This window comes from Rhagoletis zephyria, unplaced genomic scaffold (genome assembly GCF_001687245.7).
Source record: "Rhagoletis zephyria isolate East Lansing unplaced genomic scaffold, Rhagoletis_zephyria_1.1 Rzeph_scaffold_02722, whole genome shotgun sequence".
Classification (NCBI taxonomy): domain Eukaryota; kingdom Metazoa; phylum Arthropoda; class Insecta; order Diptera; family Tephritidae; genus Rhagoletis; species Rhagoletis zephyria.
Genome location: NW_016159806.1, coordinates 18,232 through 41,923, shown reverse-complemented (window position 1 = coordinate 41,923; position 23,692 = coordinate 18,232). Strand labels below are relative to the sequence as shown.

The 23,692-nt window shown below is 36.9% G+C and overlaps 3 protein-coding genes across 8 annotated transcripts in view; all 3 read left to right on the top strand.

The window, feature by feature from the left end:
* Window positions 1–20,136, top strand: part of LOC108367546 (uncharacterized) — a 28,850-nt gene extending 8,714 nt beyond the window's left edge. The window contains exons 12-13 of one of the 2 annotated variants that reach the window (XM_017622182.1): window positions 14,653–14,659; window positions 20,125–20,136. The gene's annotated coding sequence lies outside the window, so the exon portion shown is untranslated. Of the gene's footprint in view, window positions 1–4,693; window positions 4,700–14,652; window positions 14,660–20,124 lie in introns of both variants that reach the window. The other variant, XM_017622181.1, reaches the window with a different exon arrangement.
* Window positions 1,844–17,723, top strand: LOC108367545 (uncharacterized). Of its 4 annotated transcripts, XM_017622179.1 has the most exons (17): window positions 1,844–1,991; window positions 2,076–2,271; window positions 2,343–2,577; window positions 3,525–3,606; window positions 3,675–3,727; window positions 3,790–3,843; window positions 3,910–3,998; window positions 4,082–4,279; window positions 4,336–4,486; window positions 4,556–4,713; window positions 5,007–5,065; window positions 12,638–12,804; window positions 12,899–12,945; window positions 13,018–13,191; window positions 13,264–13,297; window positions 13,349–13,420; window positions 13,745–14,127. In XM_017622179.1, the coding sequence occupies exons 2-17, from the start codon at window positions 2,122–2,124 to the stop codon at window positions 13,858–13,860; spliced, it is 1,839 nt and encodes a 612-aa protein (XP_017477668.1). In that variant the 5' UTR covers window positions 1,844–1,991; window positions 2,076–2,121; the 3' UTR covers window positions 13,861–14,127. The 4 variants fall into 4 exon arrangements, with proteins under 4 accessions (XP_017477668.1, XP_017477667.1, XP_017477669.1 ...); XM_017622178.1 differs by having other exon boundaries at window positions 3,690–3,727; window positions 13,264–13,420; XM_017622180.1 differs by lacking the exon at window positions 13,745–14,127 and adding an exon at window positions 17,643–17,723 and having other exon boundaries at window positions 1,845–1,991; window positions 13,264–13,420.
* On the top strand, window positions 17,695–23,233 carry LOC108367544 (zinc finger protein 850). 2 transcript variants are annotated; one of them, XM_017622175.1, is made up of 8 exons: window positions 17,695–17,845; window positions 17,901–18,285; window positions 18,345–18,453; window positions 18,511–18,776; window positions 18,839–20,863; window positions 20,943–21,610; window positions 21,669–22,244; window positions 22,311–23,233. In XM_017622175.1, exons 1-8 carry the CDS (start codon window positions 17,711–17,713, stop codon window positions 23,193–23,195), a joined length of 5,049 nt encoding a protein of 1,682 aa, XP_017477664.1. In that variant the 5' UTR covers window positions 17,695–17,710; the 3' UTR covers window positions 23,196–23,233. The 2 variants fall into 2 exon arrangements, with proteins under 2 accessions (XP_017477664.1, XP_017477665.1); XM_017622176.1 differs by having other exon boundaries at window positions 18,842–20,863; window positions 22,311–23,195.
* Window positions 23,234–23,692: the final 459 nt, after the last annotated feature.

Below are 23,692 nucleotides of genomic sequence, written 5' to 3'. Positions count from 1 at the left end.
GTTTTATTTTTTCGCAATAAAATAATAATTATTATTGATTTTTATTTTTTTGCTCAGCGGAAAGAATTAGTATTTGATTTTTATTTTTTCGATCACAAATAATGATTATTTTATGATTTTTATTTTTTCGCTCAGAGATAATAATTATTATAGAGTTTTACTTTTCCACTTCAAAATAATGATTATTCATAAAATTGAAAAGGCTATACAGACCCAACTTACGGAAACTTTGACCTGAAAACTTTGAGGCTTATTCCTTTATTAGGATGTCGCTCCCTCTGAAAAGGATACGGCGGAAATCGCTTTGGTATAGCTTTTGATTTTTGTGAATGATCATTATTCTTAAGTGAAAAAAAAATAAAACTCAATAATAATTATTATCTTTGAGCGAAATAATAAAAATCTTAAAATAATCATTATTTTCGATCGAAAAAATAAAAATCAAGTAATAATAATTACTTTTGAGCGAAAAATTAAAACTCGCATATTAATTATTATTTTTATTCTTTATTGGTTAAACTCGAAAAATAAAAATCATTGTAAATTACAGTGGGACGTATGAAAACAAATACGTGGGTATAAATAAAATTGTTTTACGACGATTACAACTTATTGATTTTTTTGGTTAAAATTTAAAAAATAATGATTATTTTCCATCCCTGAAAATAAATGAATTTTATAGAAATTTTCGAACTTTCCAGCTATTCTTATCGCTTTTTTCTACCCGGAAATGTTTAACTAATGAAAACAATCTTTGGAAATTTAAGCAGACAAGGTGAAAGATTGAATTGCAATTGTAAATAAATTCTTACTACAAAACGTATGCGATTATGAAGGCCTATCGCTTTAAAAGATCAGAAAAGAAAGACTTCGAAACTTTGAGCGGAAAAATTTAAAAATTATTTTGAAGAGTACCGTTCACTTTTTAGAGGTGCTTTTAATTTTGTCGGTATAAAAGTGCTGCTTTTTTTAGATTTTTCTTTGCAATTAGCTTAGTTTTTCGTGGCCATCTGGGCACACTTAGGGTCAAATTCACAGTGCGTGGTTAACTCAGAAACGGCAGTTAACTACAGATTTTTGTAGTTCGCGAATGAAGTTTGGAATGCAATTTCTCAAAAACGCGAAGATAGGTTTTCTCCAAAGTCTCTGAAAATGTTACTAGCCATTTTTAAGATTTGATTAGTTTAATATGATTGCATCACTAACTAAATTTTTACTTTTTCCTGCAACCCTGCGTGAGTTGAGTGCAAAAGTTGCCTGAAATATCGCCGCGTGTGAAAGCCCCATAAAAGTGATGTGTTTCGGAGTCGCTTGGAGGAAATGGAAGTGGTTATCGAAGTGATGACTTTCAAGCACAATTAAAGCGCAGTTAGTCAACGCCGTAGCGTAGACGTAGGTTGACGTACGTAGCAGCATATCAAATATACTGTTGATAGAGAGAGAGAGAAGCAACGGCAACGTAACGTTGGTGAGTTTTCGTTAAAGTGTGTTTGCATTGTTCAACATTTGCGTTCAACTCAGCGCAGGGTTGCACGAAAAAAGTTGAATGGCTAAAAATATCAAAATATGAAAAAACATCAAAATATTCGCCATAAAAAGGTGTTTTCATTGAAGTAATATATTTCAAAGAAATTTTTATTTATTTTGGAGATAAATCTAATTTGTGGAAAGTGAAGTAAAATGAAGGGATGAAGTGAAGGCTTCCAAAGTGATGTGAAAAACTTCAATTGAAGTGACAGCGGCAGCACTGAATGGGGTAATTCGCGATCGTAATTGGGGGAGCGAACAAGGTAATTCAGTGTGATGTGAAAAAATGGTATAAAACTCTTTGAAGTGCTATCGATTACATCAAAGTTACAGTTCTAAAAGCATCGATTGATATCGGGCAATTAACGAAAACTATTGTGAGATACTCGTATTGTAAAAGAAGAAGAGTGTTTGCAATAAATTTCAGTTTCCAATACATCCCGCAATTTAACTAAAATATACGGGTAATAAATACTTCATGCCTTAGGAAGCAAGCGTATAATCTACGAAATGATNAATATATCCCGCAAATGAACTAAAATATACGGATAATAAATACTTCATGCCTTAGGAAGCAAGCGTATAATCTACGAAATGATGCACATTTCCAAGACAGTGCAGCTGAAATGCCGTACTTGTTTAGATGCCACAGAAAAGAAGTTCCACTCTTTGAATGGCCAACTTGTGAAGGACGACCAACGAAAGTCTCTGGCCGAATTTCTGTGGGACATATCGAAAATGGATGTAAGCAATATTCCCATATGAATACTATATATGTTGCCATTTAATAAATATACGAATCCTACACTGAACAGAATGCTTCGGATAGTGCCAAAATGTTACCACAACAGATATGCGATAGTTGTTTGCGAAAATTAAAAATTGCATTTTCATTTGTGATGCAAGTTCAGAAGCTGAATGGGTGCATATTATCCAAGAATGATGAAAGTGCCACTGCGGATAAAAAAGAACATGCCCGCATGGACTACCATGATGAAGCTCCAGAATGTTTCGTCGACTGCAATACATCATTTTCGCAATGCCTGGAAGGTGGGTCGAAAGGGGTACGGTTCGATTATTTGTACAATAATTTTGGGTTATTGCGTCCAAACGGGTGACGCGAATCAAAAACGTACCCGTATGGTTAAAGAACTAAATTTAAATTCAAAACAAAATTTCAAATTTCCGAGCACTAATTTGTTAATAAATTCGGTTAGAAATATGCACGTTTTTGTAAATTTCGGCACAAAAACACTGTGGTAGGTGTAGACGGAGTTAAACTTATGAGGGTTATGTTCTTGTGCGCGGCCGAGGACGCAAAAATACTGTGGTCAATGCTGCGGGAGTCCATGGCCATCAAAGCGAAAAGGTGTTCTGCGCCAAAATACTTTGGTCAGCGTAGCCGGAGTTGGGGTTACTATTTTCAAGGCAGCCGAAAGTCATCCCATGGTAAATCAAAGAGCGGTGACTTCTAACAGTATTGACAGTGCTCTTTTCTCCGCCCTCCGCCCTCCGCCCTCACACCAAAACTATTGTACAAATAACCGAACACTATAATAAGCTTGTTTCCAGAACTCCAGAATTTGCATATTATCAGGATTTAGAGGAAAACTTGTTTCCACCATTAATAAACCTTGTGAAAGGTGGTGTGCTAGATCAGCATTCCTGTAAAACCTGCAAATCCTGGAGTACCGGGAATTGAATACTGCAGCCGGATTCCAACATTTGCTATCGCTAATTCTGATCCCTAAAAATCTCCAAAAGAATAGCAGACGCCCTTAACAACACGCGACATCTTGTTGCATGCCCGCAAGGTGCCAGATTTGGCCGATTACGCATCGCTTGTGTTGCTCTTTCATGTAGTATACTTTTAGGCCCTACTGCTTTTCAGTTAAAGAGTTTTAGCGAGGAAAATTTAGCGTAGCGATTGTCAGAATTCCACTGCTCCTCAACTAAGTTTACCAGAAGTAAATGCTTACTTTTATATATATTTTAAGATCCCATAGCCATTTCACAGCCACGAAAAAGGAAGTTTTCTTCGGAATATAGTAATGACTGGGAAGAAGACCACCAGGAAAGGTAAATATATATTAATATGTATATGTGTGCGCTTACGCTCATCGGGATACACAATTTGAACATTTAAGGCGTCAATATTTCAGTGAAGATTCTGCAGCTTCGAGCGCATCAGGATTAGAAGGTGTCTGCATACGTAGTTGCTTTATAAATAAATAATAACTGAAATTTAATATCTCTCAACAGACAATGTAAGGGATAGAAGAAACCCAAAATATTGTAAAAATGAATGCCACAAAGGTAACCAAATATGTATGTGCACTAATGTATATATACCGATTCATACGTATTATATTATTATTATAGAAATGAAATCCATGCTTCATGATTTGATGAACATACAGAAACAGATTAACACCAGAGTTAAAGGTGTTGTACTATATACCGACATTAATGTAAGTTTTAAATTAAAAAGTATGTACATATCTATCTATAATATGAAATATAATACATAAATGTAACAACAATTATTTTACAGTTGCCTGACGAGGGGGAAAATACTAGCCAGAATAAAAACGTAGCGGGGAAAGACAAAAAAAGATTTCTATCAGGCAACCATAAGTCTGACCAAGGTGACCGTAGGGAATCGGTACGGAGTTGGTTCCCAATATCTTCCATCGAGGAGGCACTAAGAGTTGAGAGAAAATTACGAAGCCATGATTATGCACAAGATGTTGTAAGCAATTAATTATTTATTTTATAAAATTTTGCATTTATTCATATGGGAAGCAGATTGCTTATTTAAAGGGCATGAAAGGATATGGAGTTGGCGACGTTTTACGCTTTATTTTTAAAGATGATCTGGTAGAGCAATATAATCTCGACGGAAGACATGGGAAGTTGTCACTTAATAAATTTGATTCAATTTTAAAATGCGTTCAAAGTAAGAAGTTTTTCCAGCCATTCCATAAAAAGAAATATAAATTCAAATATATTTTTTGTTATTTCGCAGCCATATTTTCCAATCTACCTTCCAATGAATTTTTAAGAATGGTTCGTAAATATGTAGAAATGTGTCATAATCGAAATAAGCAGAAGAGACGTAAATTGAGGAGAACACAAGATTTCACCGGCGAGGCAAAACAGATAGAATTTCGTGATGAAATAACGGTACGCATAACTTTATTAGGTACTGAAGTGGGGCTTAAAAGTAATCAACTATGTAAAAAGACGGCTGGTAGAGAAAGTTAATTAACATAATTAACTATGATTACAATAATAAGGCGATTTATTTCATTTGGTTGTTGTAACAGCATAACAATTCCCCAAAGAGTTTTTGGGGCACAATGCTGGAGTGACAGTCCTTGGCCAGATATGAATCTAGGTCGATCTGGTGTGATACTTCTGGGCTACCCACTATATTCAAAAGTAGTTAAATTATTAAATACCACTTTAACGCACAGGTACACGACGAAAGTGCGAAGATAGCTCATACAGTTGCGGCTGAAATCAATAATGAAAGGTAATTATTCTGTACAAAAATATTTATATATGGTTGTATTACGTACATTTGTGACAGGGAAAGTTGAAAAGAACATATCGTGTAGAGTCCGACCGATTCCCAATTTTTGGCCCATGCCGATGCCGATTAATCGGCCGTAGGGCAAAGAATCGGCCGAGGCCGGTTCCTTAAAAAAAAATACCTGAATATAAATTCATTCAATGTTTTTAATAAACTTTTATAATAACATAAAAGACATAAAAAATAACATTATAAAACAAATAATCACTCAAGAATCTATTTACTTATTTATGTACATAACTTCGCCTGGGTAAAAGCCTGTCGTACGTTACGCACGTACGTATGACGCTTACGACAATCTTTTATCCAGGCGAGAATATCTACATAAATATTTATTAAAAGTAGTATATCGCCTATGCATACTTATCATTGCAACACTTTGTTTCATAGTCTTTTTCTTATTTATTCTTATTTAAAAATAGTTCATTCGAAATCACATTTCTTAGTTGTACTCATAGTAGTAAAAATATGGAGCTTCTGGTGACTATAAAGGTGTTGTATTGAATACAATTTGTTAATAAACAGTAACCGTAGATTTTTAATGATAAAAGTATTTTTGTAACGTAAACAATGTAACAATCCAGTGAAAAGAATCCGAAGGATTTAGGAATTCAGCAATTAATTCAAGGATAATCGTAAGAATACTTACAGTAACGATATTTTAGCATTCTTTGGCTATTTCCCTTTCGTTTATTTAATGTTTCTTATTTTTTTATGAAAGTGTAGCTCGTTATCCAACAAAAACCATGTTATTAAAAATTTCAAACTTTTTCTTAAAACATTCTGAGTATGCAGTTTTGTAGCCCATTCAATTATATTTTATTAAAGTGCAAAATTTAAGTAACTAGGACTTACTATTGATTTTTGTAAATTTTTTTTGTGGAAGGTGTTGCGAATTTTCTCCATATAAACAAATTTTCGAACATACTTTGTTTGGAAGAAGATGCGTGAACAAAAAATTGTAAAAAATCAACAGTTACAGGCTAGCCTAATATTCGCGGCTTACGTTTGGGTACGCATATCGTCGAATTTTTTATTTTTTTTTTGCCTCACCCGAAATTGGCTTGCGTGCGTTTGCTTTTGATTTCATTGAGCGAAACGTCAAATCATAATGTCACGCAGAACAAAAATTGGAAATTGAATTAGCTTTATACTCACGCCGCTCAGTGTGGCAAAAAAGGTTGCTGTGGACAAATCAATTTTGAGAGCCCAAATATGAACCGATTTTAAGATTCTTTTTTTAAATAAAAGATAATTAAATTTTGCGTCTATCTATCCGTGGCGATTTTTTAAAAAAGCTCTGGTTTTTTTTATTTATTTATGTTGAAAAATTAAAGAAAAATCCTTTCACATTTGAATGCTTCCACTTTTTTGGAAAATACTTCAAATCAATTTCAAATGCCTGCAATTACTTAAAAAACTATTCATAAACATTTTGTCCACAGCAACATTTTTTGACCCACTGTGCGCCGTTCAATTTTGGTTGGTCCCATACAAGTTGCATGTGCATGAAAAATTTTTGACAATAAATTGGCGGCGTGCGTGAATATTAGGTTAGCCTGTTGCTTAGCTACTTCATTATAATAAAATGTAAAAAACTGCGTACTAAAAAAAATTTAAAAAATTTCAAACATCGTACAGTTTCATAAGTAAAAACAGTATCAGCCAAAAAAATGCCTACAGCTGAGATCACCTGTTTTTTGGCATGTGCTCTTATCTTTTACATTTTCCTTCATTTCTATTACAATTTCTTTTATTTCTATTACAATTTATTCAAAATACACTAACACACTGAACCAAAAACACCTACCAAAAACAAACCTACAGCCTTTCAGAAAAAACGGTAAGAAGAAAAGTTACTTTACTTATCTAACTGTACGATGGTTTCAAATTTTGATGAACATTTGTTAAAATTGCGTTTTTCATTAAAAACGGCCCCAAGCTCAATAAAAATTTGGTAAAAAGAATCGGCTAAAAACGGCCGATACTAGCCGATGCCGATTAATCGGTCGGACTCCAACATCGAGGGCTTATATTCAATACCCTCTATCTGCACTTTTCACAAAAATTTGATTCTGATATAAAAATTATACCTAAGACTTAACTGTCATCGGTGATGTTAATGTTGACCTTGTATAACGCTTGACAGAAGAATTTACTATTAAATTGCAGAGTCAGAATTAGCACCAGTGATGACAGGTAATTCACAGATGTGTTCTAATATTACAAAGCAGTTTTTGTGAAGATTTCAGGTAGCGAGTTAGTCAAAATAATAGGGTCAATAAAACAAACTGATATCATTGTTTGTAACTTATATTTATTTATTTATTTTTAATAATTTGCATTTAAAAATGATATTTTACATAATACAAAAATATTAAGTTAGTTTCACTCATACTTTTCGTCAGCCATATTAGGGCGCTGTTACGCAGACGATCATATGAACTCTGGTCACCAGTTGTTGCTTTCTCTAGCGAGTTTTTATAAAAATCTGGACTTTTCTTCTCGAAAATAGTTGGCAGCACAGCTGGTCATGCAGTTCAGTTCCCTCTCAAATTTTTCATTGTGCAGTGAAAGCAACAACAATTGATGTCATATCATAAGACCTCTGGTCACGGTGGAGAAAATACAGAAGGTGGCGCCGATGGCAACACCGCTAATCGGCTCTCAGTGAATTTTACAGAATCAGCTGTTTTGCTGACGTCACAGTCGAGATGACAGCAGTAGTGATTTGCTGAGTCAAAAATTTTTGATTATTAATCGATATTCGGTACCGATTTAAAAAGTATCCAATGCTCCCGATACTCGGTACCGAAACATTTAGGTCTCGAATAAAAGCCCACATAGGCAAAAATATGGAAAAAACGGTTCAGGAGAGACTCGCGAATCAAAACCCGAACGTAGGAGCCAATAGAGCTTTTAATACTGATTCCATTGAAAGATGTATATATGTCGGTTCGAGGCCATAATACAGAGAAGCTCTTACTTGTTTGAAGCATTTTGGTTCCAGCTGAATCAGACGATATCATTTTTGTAGGACTGGGGGCAGATTCTGTAACCAGTTAGCGACAATTTTCGAATCGGTATCGGTTTTGTTGAAGTATGATATGAAATCCTCTCGCTTACTATTTACAGAATCTCACTTGAAAGGCTTCTTCATCCGTCAAAGCATTTTATTTGACGCTCTCAGTTGTTAACTCTGCGATGACATCACGCCAAAATTACTCTCACAAATTTTGCTGCAATCGGCGCCATCTTGTATTCTATCATTTCTGGCATAACAGTATGTTGGTCAAAGAGAGTATGAATGGAAAAAATGAGAGAAAAAGTCCGTGACCAGGGATTAAGAATGTTATTAGTTGCGTTCGATAACAAAATTAGCCAACACCAGCCAACAATCAAAATCAAGAGCGTAAGCGAAAATTCTCTCCCAAAGAGAAGAAAAAGCAAAAAAGTAAACGAACAGGAAATTAGCAATCACTTGCAAAAACCTGAAGAAGACACTAAAGACTAAAATTTTTCCAGTACAAAATGAACGCTTCTCTTGCATCAAAATGAACGCTTGCTTTCTCAATTTTTGTGTGTTGGATAATTTTTTGTCGTTATCGAACGCCATCCAGTAAAAATTTGGAAAAACTATTAAAAATTTTTGACTTGTCGAACGCAACTATTCTCACTTGTGTATTCTTTAATTTCCGTTAATTTAAATTCAGTTGAGTTTGACACTTTTCAAGATTTTGTCAGCAAGAATTCTTCTGGCTAAATCTGACTACTTCGGACTGAAGAGAGTCACTCTCACTGAGTGTTGTCTCTCATTTTTGCGGTCATTTTCGAGTTAAAGAACGCTTTTTGGACTAAAAGCTCAGTTAGTCTAGACTTAATTTCCGTAACGTAACTTAACTAAATATTTCGGCCAACCTGTTATATGAGAAACTGTGTTGGCGGTTAGTTAAAACTCAACTTAGCGTAAGAAACTTAAGAACCTGTAGATTTTAGGTTCTTAAGTTACGGTCTTACGGAAATTGAGAGCGGTGAGAGAATCAGGCTTGCCAGACTCTCGTTTTTGTATTTCTTAAAAATAAATGAAAGCAAACATTGTTGTTTGCATGAATTTTTTTGATGTGGCATTTAAGGCGGCGAACTGTTAAACAGCTGAAAAAGAAAATACAAAAACAAAATATTTCCGCTCTTGGCTTAAGTTGACGTGTTGAGTAATCATTGATGATTTCTTACGGTAAGTTAAATTAAGTTAAGTCTAGACTAACTGAGCTTTAAATCTGACTACTTCGGACTTTTTCTGACTATTTCTGGGAGATAAGGAACGCAAATAATGTTAACAAAATTTTAATCTTTGTTTTTTTGAAAAAATAAACTGCCTGAAAGCCTAGTAAAGGGTGAACACACCAAAACTGCGACACTTTGGGAAGCTTATCACTTACCCAAAACGAATTCAATATTTTGAAATTCAAATACCATAAGCTGACCACATGACCTTAGTTGGACGTAGAAGATTTTTCATTTGAATTTGATTCCTAGTTGAGTTAAAAATGGCAACCGAGTTAGAAACGAGACAAACCATTTTGAGTTTATAAATGATCCGGCCTTAAGTACACGTAAAATTGCTAAAAAATTAAAGATTGCACTATTCGACAGTTTGCAGGGTTTTAATCGATACAAATAAGTTACGAGAAAACCAGGGAGCGGGGGTTAGCATGGTCAAAGTGATAAAAACAGTGCTCGGAAGGTCCTCAGTGCGTTTTCGCGAAATNTTTTTCATTTGAATTTGATTCCTAGTTGAGTTAAAAATGGCAACCGAGTTAGAAACGAGACAAACCATTTTGAGTTTATAAATGATCCGGCCTTAAGTACACGTAAAATTGCTAAAAAATTAAAGATTGCACTATTCGACAGTTTGCAGGGTTTTAATCGATACAAATAAGTTACGAGAAAACCAGGGAGCGGGGGTTAGCATGGTCAAAGTGATAAAAACAGTGCTCGGAAGGTCCTCAGTGCGTTTTCGCGAAATCCGAAGATTTTGTCGCGTTATGTTGTAAAACCCGTACGCAGATCGCAGTTTTTCGTACAAAAGGTAAAGCGGAAAGCTTCATTGAGATGTTCTACAGCTCAAACAGCGCCAGACCGAGGCGCAAAGTAGAATGTTACAGCGAAATCCCGCATTCGGAAGTTGTATGAATTCTAAATTAAAAAATACAACTGCATTGTTATGGACTGCGAAGCCTACTGCTATAAAAATTCAAAATATATTGCAGGTCAAGATTTTTATACTGGTGCAAGTCGTCAAGATGCCCCTGAAAATTGTAAGCTGAAAATGAAGTCCAAATTTCCAAAAACCACATGGTTTGGCAAGCTATTTGTTCCTGCGGCCGTAAGAGCAGCCCTTTTTTCCCATCCGGGACAATGAATGATCAAGTTTATCGGGATGAGTGCCTCAAAAGGCGTCTTCTGTCATTTATCAACAGATAAGGAGTAGGCCACTGTTCTAGGCGGACGTGGGAACCTGCCACTATGCCAAGGACACATTGCCGTGGTATAATGCAAATAACATCAATTTTGTACCTCACGACTGCAATCCACCCAATAGCCCAGATCCACGTCCTATTGGGGAATATTGGTCAATTGTCAAAGAAATCTTGCAGAAAACAGGTGAAACAGTGAAAAATATTGAAGAGTGCAAAACAAAGTAGTTGTGCGCATCGCGTAAAGTCGATGATGCAGTCGTGCAGAACATGATGGCGCGTGTGCGATGAAAATACCGATCACTTGCATATGGAGCAAATAATAACTAATATTTTAACATTTTAATAACATCTAAACTTCCAAGTTATATAATACAAAAAAAAAAAAAATTTCAAAGCCTTCTAGTTTGTTTTTGGTAGTAATTTCTAAGTGTCGCAGTTTTGGTGTGTTCATCCTTTAGAACCCGAGAACAACGTAATAAGAAAGATGAATTAATCCTCAAGGTGGCGCAGGTGTCGATATTTGAAAATCCCGTTTTTATGGTCCGATTTTTTGATGACATCGTTGTTTTGTCAGTATCGTTTGAACGACTATCGTTTCAAAGTTATGTGATTCATGCCCTGTTGGTTGTGCTTCCTTACTAATATTATAAATCCGAAAGTGAGTTTGTTCCTTTGTTACGGTTTCACGCTTTAACTACTCCACCGATCATCATGAAATTTAGTGCACTGATGTCATTTAGTTCAACTTAAAATATAGGATAGATTTCATCTCGAGTGTACAAGGGGGCGTAGCACCTCTCATACAAAGGAATTTTTCACACTGCATATCGTAGGAAATATTTGCGATACTGGAACTTGGTATGGAGTTATTTGAAATCATATTAAAAAATTGATGATAAAGTTGTGGCTTGAAAATATTTTGAAAGGGGATGCCACCTGTTTGAAAAGTCAAATTCAAATGAATTATTCGCAAGCTATGTATCTGAATAATTAAAATATGGGTGTCAAACGAAAAATTGTTAAGAAACTATTTGTTTCAATATTTTGAATATAATTGAGGCGTTTTACTGGGGTTGCCACCCGATTAAAAATTAAATTCAAATAATTTAAATGAATTACTTCAATATGGGTGTCAATCGAAATGTTTTTGAAAAGGGTTTTAGTTTTAAACTATATGAAGGACTCAATAGTCCTAGTGGCAATCCACCTGTTTTGAAATAATTCTACTTTAATTAAGGGAATTACATAATTGAAATATGTATCACAATACGGGTGTCAGACCAAATAGGTTTAATAAGATTTTAGTTGGAAAATATTTTGGAGAGGGTTGCCAACTGTTTTGAAAGTCGAACTTAAATTAATTATACTCAATTTACAGTGTCAAACGTAAGAGTGTTTAGAATTGTTCAGCTTGGACATGAATCTTCTGAGGTGTTTGAAGAGGGCTACCACCTGTTTTAAAACTAAATTCAAATATGTGCAATTATATTATAAGTTAAATGAGTTATTAGAATATAAGCCACAAATACTATATAGCAAGGATTACACATATTTGACAATTAAAATTTAACTTGAAGAATATGTATTACAATATGAGTGTCAGATGAAGGAGCTTTAAAAAGGTTGCCAACTGTTAAGAAAGTTAAATTCAAACTATTCAATAATTTCAATGAAGTATTACAAGAGGTGTATCAATCGAAATGGTTAAAAAAAAAGTTTAAAAACACCCGCGTTTGGCGTAGTTTAAGTAATGTAGCACGTAGAAATTACATACACTCAGCGAAGCGGGTGATGGCGATCCAGTTTTTTTATAAAAAAAACTAGCAAAAGCTAACCTTTGTTTGAATTATCTGCTTAACTTTCTCTGTGACATACTAGTACTACAAACTTTGCGAATTCCCATTGAGATGGCAAATATTTGTGCCAGAGGATAAATTCCACGAGCATACTACTTTTAATACGGCGAACCTCAAAAAAGCGTAACCTATTAATTAACAAATGTATATCACCATATTCGTTTTTATAATTTAAGTGAGCAAATATATGATGAATTATTATATGAAGACCCATTTGTATCAGACACTCAGTGTGATGATGAAGTGCGAATAGCCTCATTAAAACCAGCAATTGATACTGAACGGTGTGGTAAAGGAACTCAAACCGCTATTGAAGCATCGCCACCAGAGAAACGTCGAAAAGGTAGTTAATCCTAATAAGTTACTGTATGACTTTAGTGAATAGATACATTATTAAATACATACTATAATGTATGCATGTTTTTGCTTTTTTTTAGAAATGAAACATGAGCCTTTGGTTCTTGACAGTCCCGAAGAAAGCCAGGTAAGAGCAAACTATAAAACTAATAATTTGTTTAATTTCACTGGACTTGTAATTAATTTAATACATTTTTAGCTGCCTGGAGGTTCAGGCTGCAAGTCGATTTCATTCAAGTTAGATCGAACTAAGAGCAAAGGTAGCAAATCAACAAAACTTACGGAAATTTCCATGTTGTTTCCTTTATCAACGCATGAAAAAGTATGTGAAGTTGAGGAGAGTCTTAAGGACCCTGATTACGCTGAGAAAATTGTAAGAGTCTTTAGCTTACAATTAAGATTTACAAAATAACAGATTATGTGTTTTATTTTTCATGAAAATCAGCGTGGACATCTGAATGTAATGAAAGACTATAAAGGTGAGATCGAAAAAGTACTACGTTGCATTTTCAAAGATAATATCATCGCAGATTATAATTTGGAGGGTATTAAAGGGAGACGCTCATTTCGGAATCTACAACTCATTTCAGATTGCCTTTATAGTAAGTAAATGTTTTAATAATTTTGAATGTGTCACAACTCAAAAACAGGATTTTGAGCTAAGGATGTAGAATTAATGTTATAATTCACACTTAAATTAAATAAAATCCAGAATAGTTCCCGCGTGAGAAAGAATATACATCTCCACTTTCTGCGTGGTGAGAGTAAATTGTAAACTTTGAAGGCTTTTAGAAAATAGCGTTTTTTTGAGATGTGACATTATTTTAGCAAAGGAGCTTATCCTTTTTAAAACTTAACATTCAATTCAAAACAAATGTTATTGGCGAAATCGACACCTATGTATATGTATATATATTTTTCTTCAGGTGTATTTCCAGAAATCACGATGTTTGACTTCTCGAAAGAATTGCGCAGGTATATCTATATGAGTCACAACAGATATAAGCAAAAAAAATTAAAATCTAAACGTCATTTGTTCTAAGTTCTGAGAAATACTTCGTAATTAAGTTTCGAACATAATTCAATAATAAATAATTATAATAATAATTATTGAATCATGAGTTTCAAATACTTTTATTATTATTTAGTGTAAAATAAAATAGAAACCTCCAGATACGTACATATGTATTTCTGTATCAACATTGTGGAAAGTTATGTTGATTAAATTGTTTTACTGCTCGGTGGACTGTGACACGACACGACATCCGGCTCTGTGTAATCGGGACAACCCAGCCTATTACACCAAATACACGAACAGGTAAGGCTATAACTCCATGTTAGAGTTGCAACGCTTTTAAAAAGTTTGCTATAATTCATCTGGAAATTTAAAATTGACTCCAGGGCCTGGACTATGAAAAATGTTTACACTTAGGAAGATACAAAAATGGGAGGACATTTCGATGGCACAGTGACAGATATTGGGTAATCAGATATACTAGTAGGTCTATTGTGGCCCCAGCTTATCAAAACAGCTTAACTAGCCTCTCAGAGACGCTATAAATTTCAGAATCGATCCCTGGAGAAGAGAGTGTACGTGTTCCTCGTTGGTGTTGTAACAGCATACAAGCTCCCCATTCTTTAGCTAGATATACTTACATATGTACATAAATATGGGTCGTTCTAGTTACGTAGACCCGCCTGTCGTGGGAGCGTACGTGTTCCTCTCTTCACCATAAGTGCATAGGACTCCTCTCCTTCCTGCGTGCACCGGCCTCGCACTTCAGAAGGAGGTGTAATGGAGTCTCCTGGGCAGCGTCACAAAAGCGACATACAGACTTCCCGTAATGATCCTTAGTTTGTCCTTAGGGAGACCCACGAGTAGCCTATATCTGTTCAGATTGTCCACTTTCTTTATGGTGTTGGGACTTACTGCAAATAAAAGGCTCAGGTCNGCTGCTCCGCCTCCTAATTTCCCTCGATTCACATGTGTCCAGGTATCCATAACAATTGGGTATTATTATCCTCTGAAAGAGCATCAGGGCTCTACACATTCCAAAATCAAATATGACCTGACCTCGAAGGATGAGAGAGACTTAAGAGCCGCCTGACAATCGCTTGCAATTCTAGGCTGCGGCCAAGACTACCATTACTGTCAGTATCTGGTGGCGTCCTGTGTAAGAATCTCGGTACTGCAGAAATAATTAAATTTTTTTATTCAGCGCTCCACACGCTCTGGGCCTCTCACAGGAGATGTTCCAAATTTCTTATTACTGTTGTGATTGAGGCCCCTAACTTGGCTCCTGTAAGTCCACGGCTCCTGTATTAGTAGAATTTCCCGGTCCTCCGTGGCAACCCTGGTAGCATTGCCCGCAGAAGCGACCAAAGCATGGTGCAGGTTGACTTGAGCTACTGCTAAGTCCTAGGGTACTCATAATTGGGTCTCGTCGTCGATATCCGCAAAGAATTTTTGGGGGCGCTCGCAGGAGCTGGTTCCTGAGGGCGAGCGGGTTGCTGGTTGGATGGTAGGATTGTATTCGACGCAGTCGCTAGAGCAGCAGAGGAGTCAACTGCCGCGTCGATTTGCATGTCTGCCACTCTGACTCCTTGCTGCCTATCTCTTGGTGTGAAAATGGTAGTAGAAAAGTACTCAATTAGTAGTGAAATTCCTTTAGTAAATTCTAATGTATTTGCAGGAAATCTGGCATTTTAAACGAAATATTGAACGTAATATTGATATATCTATGTGAGTTACGTTATTTATGTGCTATTTAGCTGTATAATAACTGCAAAAAGACTCAAAATTAAAATAAAACTACTACAAGATTGATGTAAACATCCAATTTAAAAACAATTTATGTTTTTATCAGTTAAATATGCTTCATATGCATATACAAATAAGCATATTGCACAAAAGCTTATACTTCTATTTCACACCAAGGCTACACTTTTTCCAAGCAAATTTGCAAAGAAGCAACACCGTGCCGGTGCTAAGGGAGCGGTGCGAGAGAGACAACTGTCAGTTTATCGAACCTTGTATTATTGAATCATGCATTTAATGACCAATTTGTAATGTAGTAACCAATACATGAAACGGACAAAATATCAATATTTAGACAAACCCTTAGCGGAAAAGGACTCATTAATAGAGCCGAAAATGTTAAATATTTCATTAAATATTTGTGTAATAAATGGGGTATTTATGAAAAAAAACATCGATAGTGACAGAAAAACATCGTTTGTTTGGTTGGAAGGGGAAGGGGTGAAATGGAAAACATCGATACTATCGATAGTACCATCGATTGTTTTCCAGTTCTACCTCAATCAGGTATGGAATTCCAAAATTTCAAAATGTCCTAATGGAATGCAAAAATAGTGCCAAAAAGGAGATGAAAGTGGCCCAAAATTGAAATCGCTTTCTTTTGAGGCTTTTTAAGAACCACATACATATGTTTTTTTAGAAATAGTATTTTTAATGACTTTATTGAATTATTAGAGTAAGATCCTTGTAAAATAACACAATATTCCAATTACCAAAGGGAAAAACACTGAAATATAGCTACTCGGACCTGTTTAAACTAATACACATCTATGGGCGAAATAATAGCAGTGCGACATTTTGACCAGATTTGACTATTCTTCTTTACATTGAATAATTTTTATTAATTTTATATAATGACCCTTAAGCGAAGCGCACATTAGTGCGATTCCATCGTTGCGAATACGTTGTGAATTCGGCTGTTAACTTCGAATCCGAAACGTGCGCACACTTGAGCGATTTTTTCGCGTCGATTTCCGATGCACAATTCACTCAATTTTCCCTTTATTTCGTGTATTTTCGCACTCGGCGTGCCCAAATCGTACAAAATACTATTATTACGAACGTTTTTATTAGTTTTTGTACATTACACGTTTTGTTTTCTTTGCCTTTATTGCTGTGACACCTTTCTTCTTCTTCTTTGACGCCTTCAAAACGCTGCAAGCCGCGTTTCGAACGCGTCAATAGAGAGGAACATTGAATGTTCGAAAAATTCGCAGCGACGGAATCGTGCAAGTGTGCGCTAGCGCATTAAAATGTATGGGTAGCATTGTTGTAATTTTTGGGCTTGCGGATTCGCAACGACAGAATCGCGCCAATGTGCGCTTCGCTTTAATGCGCTAGCGCACACTTGCACGATTCCGTCGCTGCGAATTTTTCGAAAATTCAATGTTCGTCTCTATTGACGCGTTCGAAACGCGGCTTGCAGCGTTTTGAAGGCGTCAAAGAAGAAGAAGAAAGGTGTCACAGCAATAAAGGCAAAGAAAAAAAAACGTGTAATGTACAAAAACTAATAAAAACGTTCGTAATAATAGTATTTTGTACGATTTGGGCACGCCGAGTGCGAAAATACACGAAATAAAGGGAAAATTGAGTGAATTATACATCGGAAATCGACGCGAAAAAATCGCTCAAGTGTGCGCACGTTTGCGGTTTCGAAGTTAACAGCCGAATTCGCAACGTATTCGCAACGAAGGAATCGCGCTAATGTGCGCTTCGCTTTATTTTAATTTTCACTTTTCGAGTCTATGTCGAATATATGAATGTTTGTTATATACTGGCTAAATTTATAAAATTTATGATTGTGCCGAAACTGAATGAATTTGGCCAAAAGTGCCCCTGAGAATGAAAGAGCCAAAAATGTCACTATGTGCCTACTTTTCCTTCACTGACCTCAATCCTAGTAGCAAAATCGATGTTTGCACGTTATCAGCGATTTTCGTCGAGTATTTCTAGTTGACCATATTTAACATTTGCACTATTGTACAAAATTTCGCTTATTTTCATAGTTTACTCCAATTAATCAGAGAAAATCACTAAAAACGTAAAAGTCGCACGTTTGCTAACTGTGAAAATAATGGCTTCATACCAATGTCGCACCTGCCGTGAGGCAAATGTTGGCAATTTCTATTCACTATCAGATCTTTTGGATGAGGAGCGCTACCCCAAGAAGACACTTGCAGACTTTCTTTGGGATGTCGCAAAAATCAATGTAACTAAAAAGTTTCTGCTTCCAACCCGTATTGAGTGAATATAATTTATTTTAGAATAAGTCGGAAGAGGCCCAGCGTTTGCCCCAACATATATGTGGAGGCTGTTCACGCAAGCTAAAAAATGCATATGCATTTGTGGTACAAGCGCAGATTGCCAACAAAAAGCACTTCGCTAGCTTGTATATAGAAAATATCTCGGCTAATGTTGAGAAAGAATTGGGTGGAAATCATAACGATTGTCTGTTGGAGGCCCCTATTGATATACCCTTGGGACAACCGGAAATTAAGAAGGAATCTGATTTCCATGAGGAAGATGATGGAGGTGGTACAGAGAATTTAGCCGATGTCAACAAAGAGGCAGGAAACCGTGCAGATGATGTTGGTCAGTTGGTAAAAGAAGAAGTGCACATAGAGGCGGATGCAGAAAGTATCAGCTCAGGTGCGGTGCCATTCTTAATATTAATTTTGTTTAGTTACTTAAACTTACGTATGCAACAGATGACAGCACAGGGATCGATCCTATAAATACTGTGGAAACTAGTTGGAATATTGATAATACAGAAAATGATTTTGAAAATCAGAGGGTTCTAAAAAGTGACAAGGAGGAGTAATTTACGTAAGGCATATCTTAAAACTTTGTTATTACACCATTTTTTGTTTTTAGTGAGACTCCACCAGTGAAACGACGTCGTGGTAGACCTCAAACTACTTTAACATTAGACTATACTTATCGCGAAGAAGACGCCCGATATCACTGTAATAAATGTGAGAAAAGCTTCGCTTGGAAAAAAGATGCAGGGCGACATATGAAAATACATTTAGGTATTTTTCCGTATGAATGCGAAAAGTGTAATCAGCGTTTCCAGCGAAAAGATAAATTTGACAAACACATGAAGGTACATTCAAAAAACTCCACTGGCAATACTACAGGTAAAAATGCTATATTTTAGATCAAAGTTTAGAAATGCAAAATAAATTGATTTCTCAATCAGAAGATGGCAAGGAAGTCGTTGAATCAACCTTGCAACAGAAAAGAGACGAGGAAGACACCGAGACTAGTGATGATCAGAGCGATGAAGATAGCGACTTACCGAGACGCCGCCGTGCTAGACCCCTTTCCACAAAAAAATTGGAATTCACATTTTCCAATGATGATGGGCGTTATCACTGTAATAGGTGTAACAAAGACTTTGCTTGGAAGAAAGATGTTGAACGTCATATAAAAAGTCATTTTGGTATTTTCCCATACGAGTGTAAACAATGTAACCATCGTTTCCAGCGAAAAGATAAGTTCGCCGACCACTTGAAGACCCATTCAAAACCAGAGGCTGCAGTCAAACGTTCACGGCCAACAGTGCGGGCAGAGTGGAACTTCGCAGAACGCCTTTACACAGAGCAGCGTTTCCGTTCGGTTGAATGCAAACTCTGCACTGACGCTATTCCGAACATTGAAGCTTTAAGGCAGCACTTGCAAACACATAATCAACCAGATTCTTTGCGCTTAAATATTGAGGGTGAAGTAGTTCAAGAACTTTTTCCTAATTCTAATGGTGATATTGGTAAAATTAAAGCACAAATATGCAAAGACATCAAGGATCAGCGCTACGCAAAATATTACGCAATTATTAATGCATACGGTTACGAAATGGCTCTTAGCGATTCTGATTCAGAACCTAATCCAAATGAAACGAAATACGAATGTGAACTGTGTCATGCCAAGTTTTCACGCAAGCATCAACTATTCCAGCATTCAAAAACGGAACACGCACAAGAGAAACTGCCGCATAAATGCAACGTTTGCAAGTTAGAATTCGTCAGTGCTACCATGTATGAATTGCATGCACGGACCCAGTGCAGAAGTCGAGATAAAAAGTACCAATGCCTTAAATGTCCTGGCAAATTTGTGTGGCTACAGAACTTACAAGGACATAATTGCTCTAATCGTCTCAATGTCTACGTGCCCAAATGGCCAGATAAGCGCAAACGACATCTATTGCAGTGCAATTTTTGCGATAAAACTTTCCGTTATGCTACAGATTTGAAACGACATCAAGAGACACATAACTTAAACAGTCGCTCGCATGTGTGCGCTATTTGCAGCCAACCTTTCTTGAAGGCAGAAAATTTGCGACAACATCTGCGTCAGGCGCACGAGCAGATAAAACGTCGAATTGAATGCTGCTTATGTACAGAAAAACCGAAAACACTCGCTCAACTCCGGACCCACTTGTCACAGCATTCGGATGGTTGGACTGGCATTCGTTATACGGAGGCAAAGTATTTTAAGGTACATTGGCCGCAAGGTTGCCGCGGAAAAGAAGGAGAGGTCGAGCAGAGTATTTTAATTGATTTTGCTGGACAAAATTTAACTAACTACTATTCAGCTATGGATGAGAGTGGTAACGAGTTAGATTTGTACGACTCTGAGACTGATTTGGACTTGGAATCAGGCACTTCGACCAGTGAGCCACTTTCGTCTATCTCTTACACTTGCGACCTGTGCGGTCAGGTATTTTTCAGGAGAAAACGCATACTCCAACATCAACATAGTGCACATGCTGAGGAGAAGCAACCATTTCCACATTCTTGTACGCGTTGTGATAAACGATTCATTTGCGCGGGCTTATTGGAACAGCATTATAAGCGCGACTGTGGCAACATATATAAGCGTTTTGATTGCCAGCGTTGCTCAGCCCGTTTTGTGTGGGAGGAAAATCTCCAACACCACATGCAACGCCAACACATTGATCCGGAGCAGCAGATAAGTCGACAGCTAGCCAATAAACTCCAATGTGACCAATGCAACAAAGTTTTTGTTTGGCCAAAGGATCTTACACGACACAAGCGCATACATATGCCCGACGATGAGAAGTTTGAGTGTCTATACTGTGAACGAAAATTCTATAGAAAGGACCATTTGCAAATTCACTTGAAAACGCATGGCGCTGGCGGTAGCATGGCAGCCGCAACTACGACCGCCATTGCTAGCAAACGGGAGCTTAATCGGAAGGTGAATGGTAAGAAGTATCAGTTGAATAAATGCATATATGTGTATATATTATGAAAATTCAACTATTTTGTTATTATATGATTTAGCGGTCGATCCGCATCTATGCCAACCGAACGGCTTGAAATGCGTCCAATGCAAAATATGCTTGTCCAAGCATACCAAAATAGCCGATTTACGCATACATCTCTTAGAGCATCAAAGTAATGTCTCTTTAACACAACATGTTACAACAAATTCGGAGTTATCTTTACTTTTCTATCCCGATGAGGCACCGATGTCTAAGGAGCTGTTAATGGCATGCATGAAAGCTGATATAAATGCCGGTCAATTAGATCGATTTTATTCGATCACCAATGAATTGGGCCATGAGTTGAGCATTAGCGGTTCTGATACTGATGATACAGATTCGGACTCCGAACCTGATGAATCATTAGATAACGCAACGGGATACAATGTTCGCCATCCGAGACGTTCAACGTACAATTGCGATTTATGTAAATTAACTTTTTCGCGAAAGTACAAATTGTTTGCTCATCAAGCTAATAATCATAGTTGGGAAGAGGCACCACATGTTTGCCAACATTGTCAAGCGCACTTCTTATGCGACAAGCTCTTACAGTCGCATTACCGTCACCAATGCAAAAACTTGCTTAAGCGTTACGTGTGCCGCAAATGCCCGCAACGCTTTATGTGGAAGGAAAATCTAAAAATGCATTTGCGTTCAATGCATCCGGACAGCGAGGAAGTGAAGAAGGTATGATCGATGAGCTCCTTAAATTTGGTTTATTCATTTCACTTTTCTATTATGCAAGGTGTTTGCACCCAGTTCCTTCGATTGTGAGGAATGTTCCAGAAGTTTTCAGATGCAGAAGGACCTAACACGCCACAAGTTGACACATCGCCCTGATGCTACCGTTTTTCCTTGCCTCTGGTGTCCACGCAAATTTTTTAGAAGAAGCAATTTATATCTGCATATCAAGCGACATGGCATATTATCGCATCAATTGAGCGCTGCGGCCTCTCACATTACAGCTAGTAAAGGACCAAATGGAAAGAAGCAAATCCAGTGTCGAGTATGTAATATACAGTTCAATAGCTTGTCTACTCTACGCGAGCATATTCGACAAGAGGCGTCGGCTTTGCTATCTACGCACCCAAATTATAATTCCCAGCAAAATTATTCGATTATGAATGAGTTAGGTTACGAATTGGATATCGATGATTCGGACACAGATGAAGAAGCCCAGCCACCTAAGGCATACAAGTGCCAAATGTGTGGGTTGGTTTGCAAGAGACGATATGAGATGGGACAACATCAACTATCGATGCACAAACACGAACACATAACACTCCAATGTGAGAAGTGCGTTTTCAGAACTGTTTCGAGTGTAAGTAAGAAGTTCATTGCAGTTCGGTCCCTACTTCACACAACATTTCCAATTTAAAATTTACAGGATATCATGGAGCATCATTTACGCACACAATGCAATAACACCGAAAAACTACATCAGTGCACACAGTGTTCGTACAGGTTCATGTGGCCCGAGAATTTGGATATTCACGTGAAGTTGGTGCATCCACAACCGTTGGATGAAGGCCAGACCACTGTAGCCGTTATAGACGAGCCTATCCCTTCGGGACGTATTGAACCCGTCCCGCCGCAAGAATTCCATTGTGATAAGTGCGAACGTAGATACAATCGTAAAGATCGACTTTTTGCGCATATAAAAAAGATGCATGGCCCGGAAAGTGATGGTCCCAGTTGCAGCAAAAATGTATCTACAAATATGCCAACAAATACCAAAAAAGCCACACCGAAAGAAAAAAAGTTTCTCTGTGCATTTTGTGGCCGCGCAGTGAGCTCATCGTCAAACTTGATAGTACACATGCGACGACACACTGGCGAGAAGCCATTTCAATGTGAGTTCTGTGACAAGGCTTTTCCGCGATCCTCCGATTTGTCTTGTCATCGACGAACGCACACAGGCGAAAAACCACATCGTTGCACCGTTTGCAACAAATCATTTTCACGCTCATACAAGCTGCAGACCCATATGCGTATACATTCTGGCGAAAGGCCATATAAGTGTACCTTCTGTGAGAAGAGTTTTACGCAATCCAATGATCTAGCACTGCATGTGCGCCGTCATACCGGTGAACGGCCATATGAGTGCAATGTGTGCGGTGAGGGCTTTATTCAAGGAACGGCTTTAAAGAATCACCGTACAATTACAGGGCATTTCAAACCAGCCGAAATGCCGGATATGTCGATGGACGAAGAACAGCCAAGTAATTTGTTACAATTGGATGAACAGGGTAACATTTTAATACAGTTGTAAGAGCAGGAGTTTAAGTTAACCGCGCAGATATATAAAAAAAATCGTCTCGATGATGATAATAGTATGATTGTGGTTGCTCACGCTCGCCTGGTTATCAGGTTATCTGGTTAAAAATAATTTTTTCTGTAGTGTATTTTATTGTTGTACAACATCATGCTTGCCTGGTTATCAACAAAATACACTACAGAAAAATTAGTTTTAACAAGATAACCTCTTAACCAGGCAAGCGTGAACAACCATAATGTAATTTTAATACTAAGTGCATTTTTTTGCAACCGAGCTACAAAAGGACACTCGCCTAACAGGCCTATTCTGCGTTGGTAATACAAATTTTGTTACCGGTTAGTATAGTTACTGTCAATTTTTAAACCCTTTTCATATTCTCCACACTCTTGTAACCGGCAAATTTTGTTACCATCTCATGAGCAGGTAACAAAATATTGCCCCGTGAAATATGCAACACCAGAATTTCAACAAAGCTCCATAGCTGAATTGCT

Bases quoted from the DNA above. Each gene is read 5' to 3' on its own strand.
- LOC108367544 (XM_017622175.1), top strand. From the start codon at position 17,711: ATGGCTTCATACCAATGTCGCACCTGCCGTGAGGCAAATGTTGGCAAT. The intron at 18,454-18,510 runs GTAATTTACGTA...TTTTGTTTTTAG, and splicing joins CTAAAAAGTGACAAGGAGGA to TGAGACTCCACCAGTGAAAC. The intron at 22,245-22,310 runs GTAAGTAAGAAG...TAAAATTTACAG, and splicing joins TTTTCAGAACTGTTTCGAGT to GATATCATGGAGCATCATTT.
- LOC108367545 (XM_017622177.1), top strand. From the start codon at position 2,122: ATGATGCACATTTCCAAGACAGTGCAGCTGAAATGCCGTACTTGTTTA. The intron at 2,272-2,342 runs GTAAGCAATATT...TACACTGAACAG, and splicing joins GGGACATATCGAAAATGGAT to AATGCTTCGGATAGTGCCAA. The intron at 12,805-12,898 runs GTAGTTAATCCT...GCTTTTTTTTAG, and splicing joins ACCAGAGAAACGTCGAAAAG to AAATGAAACATGAGCCTTTG.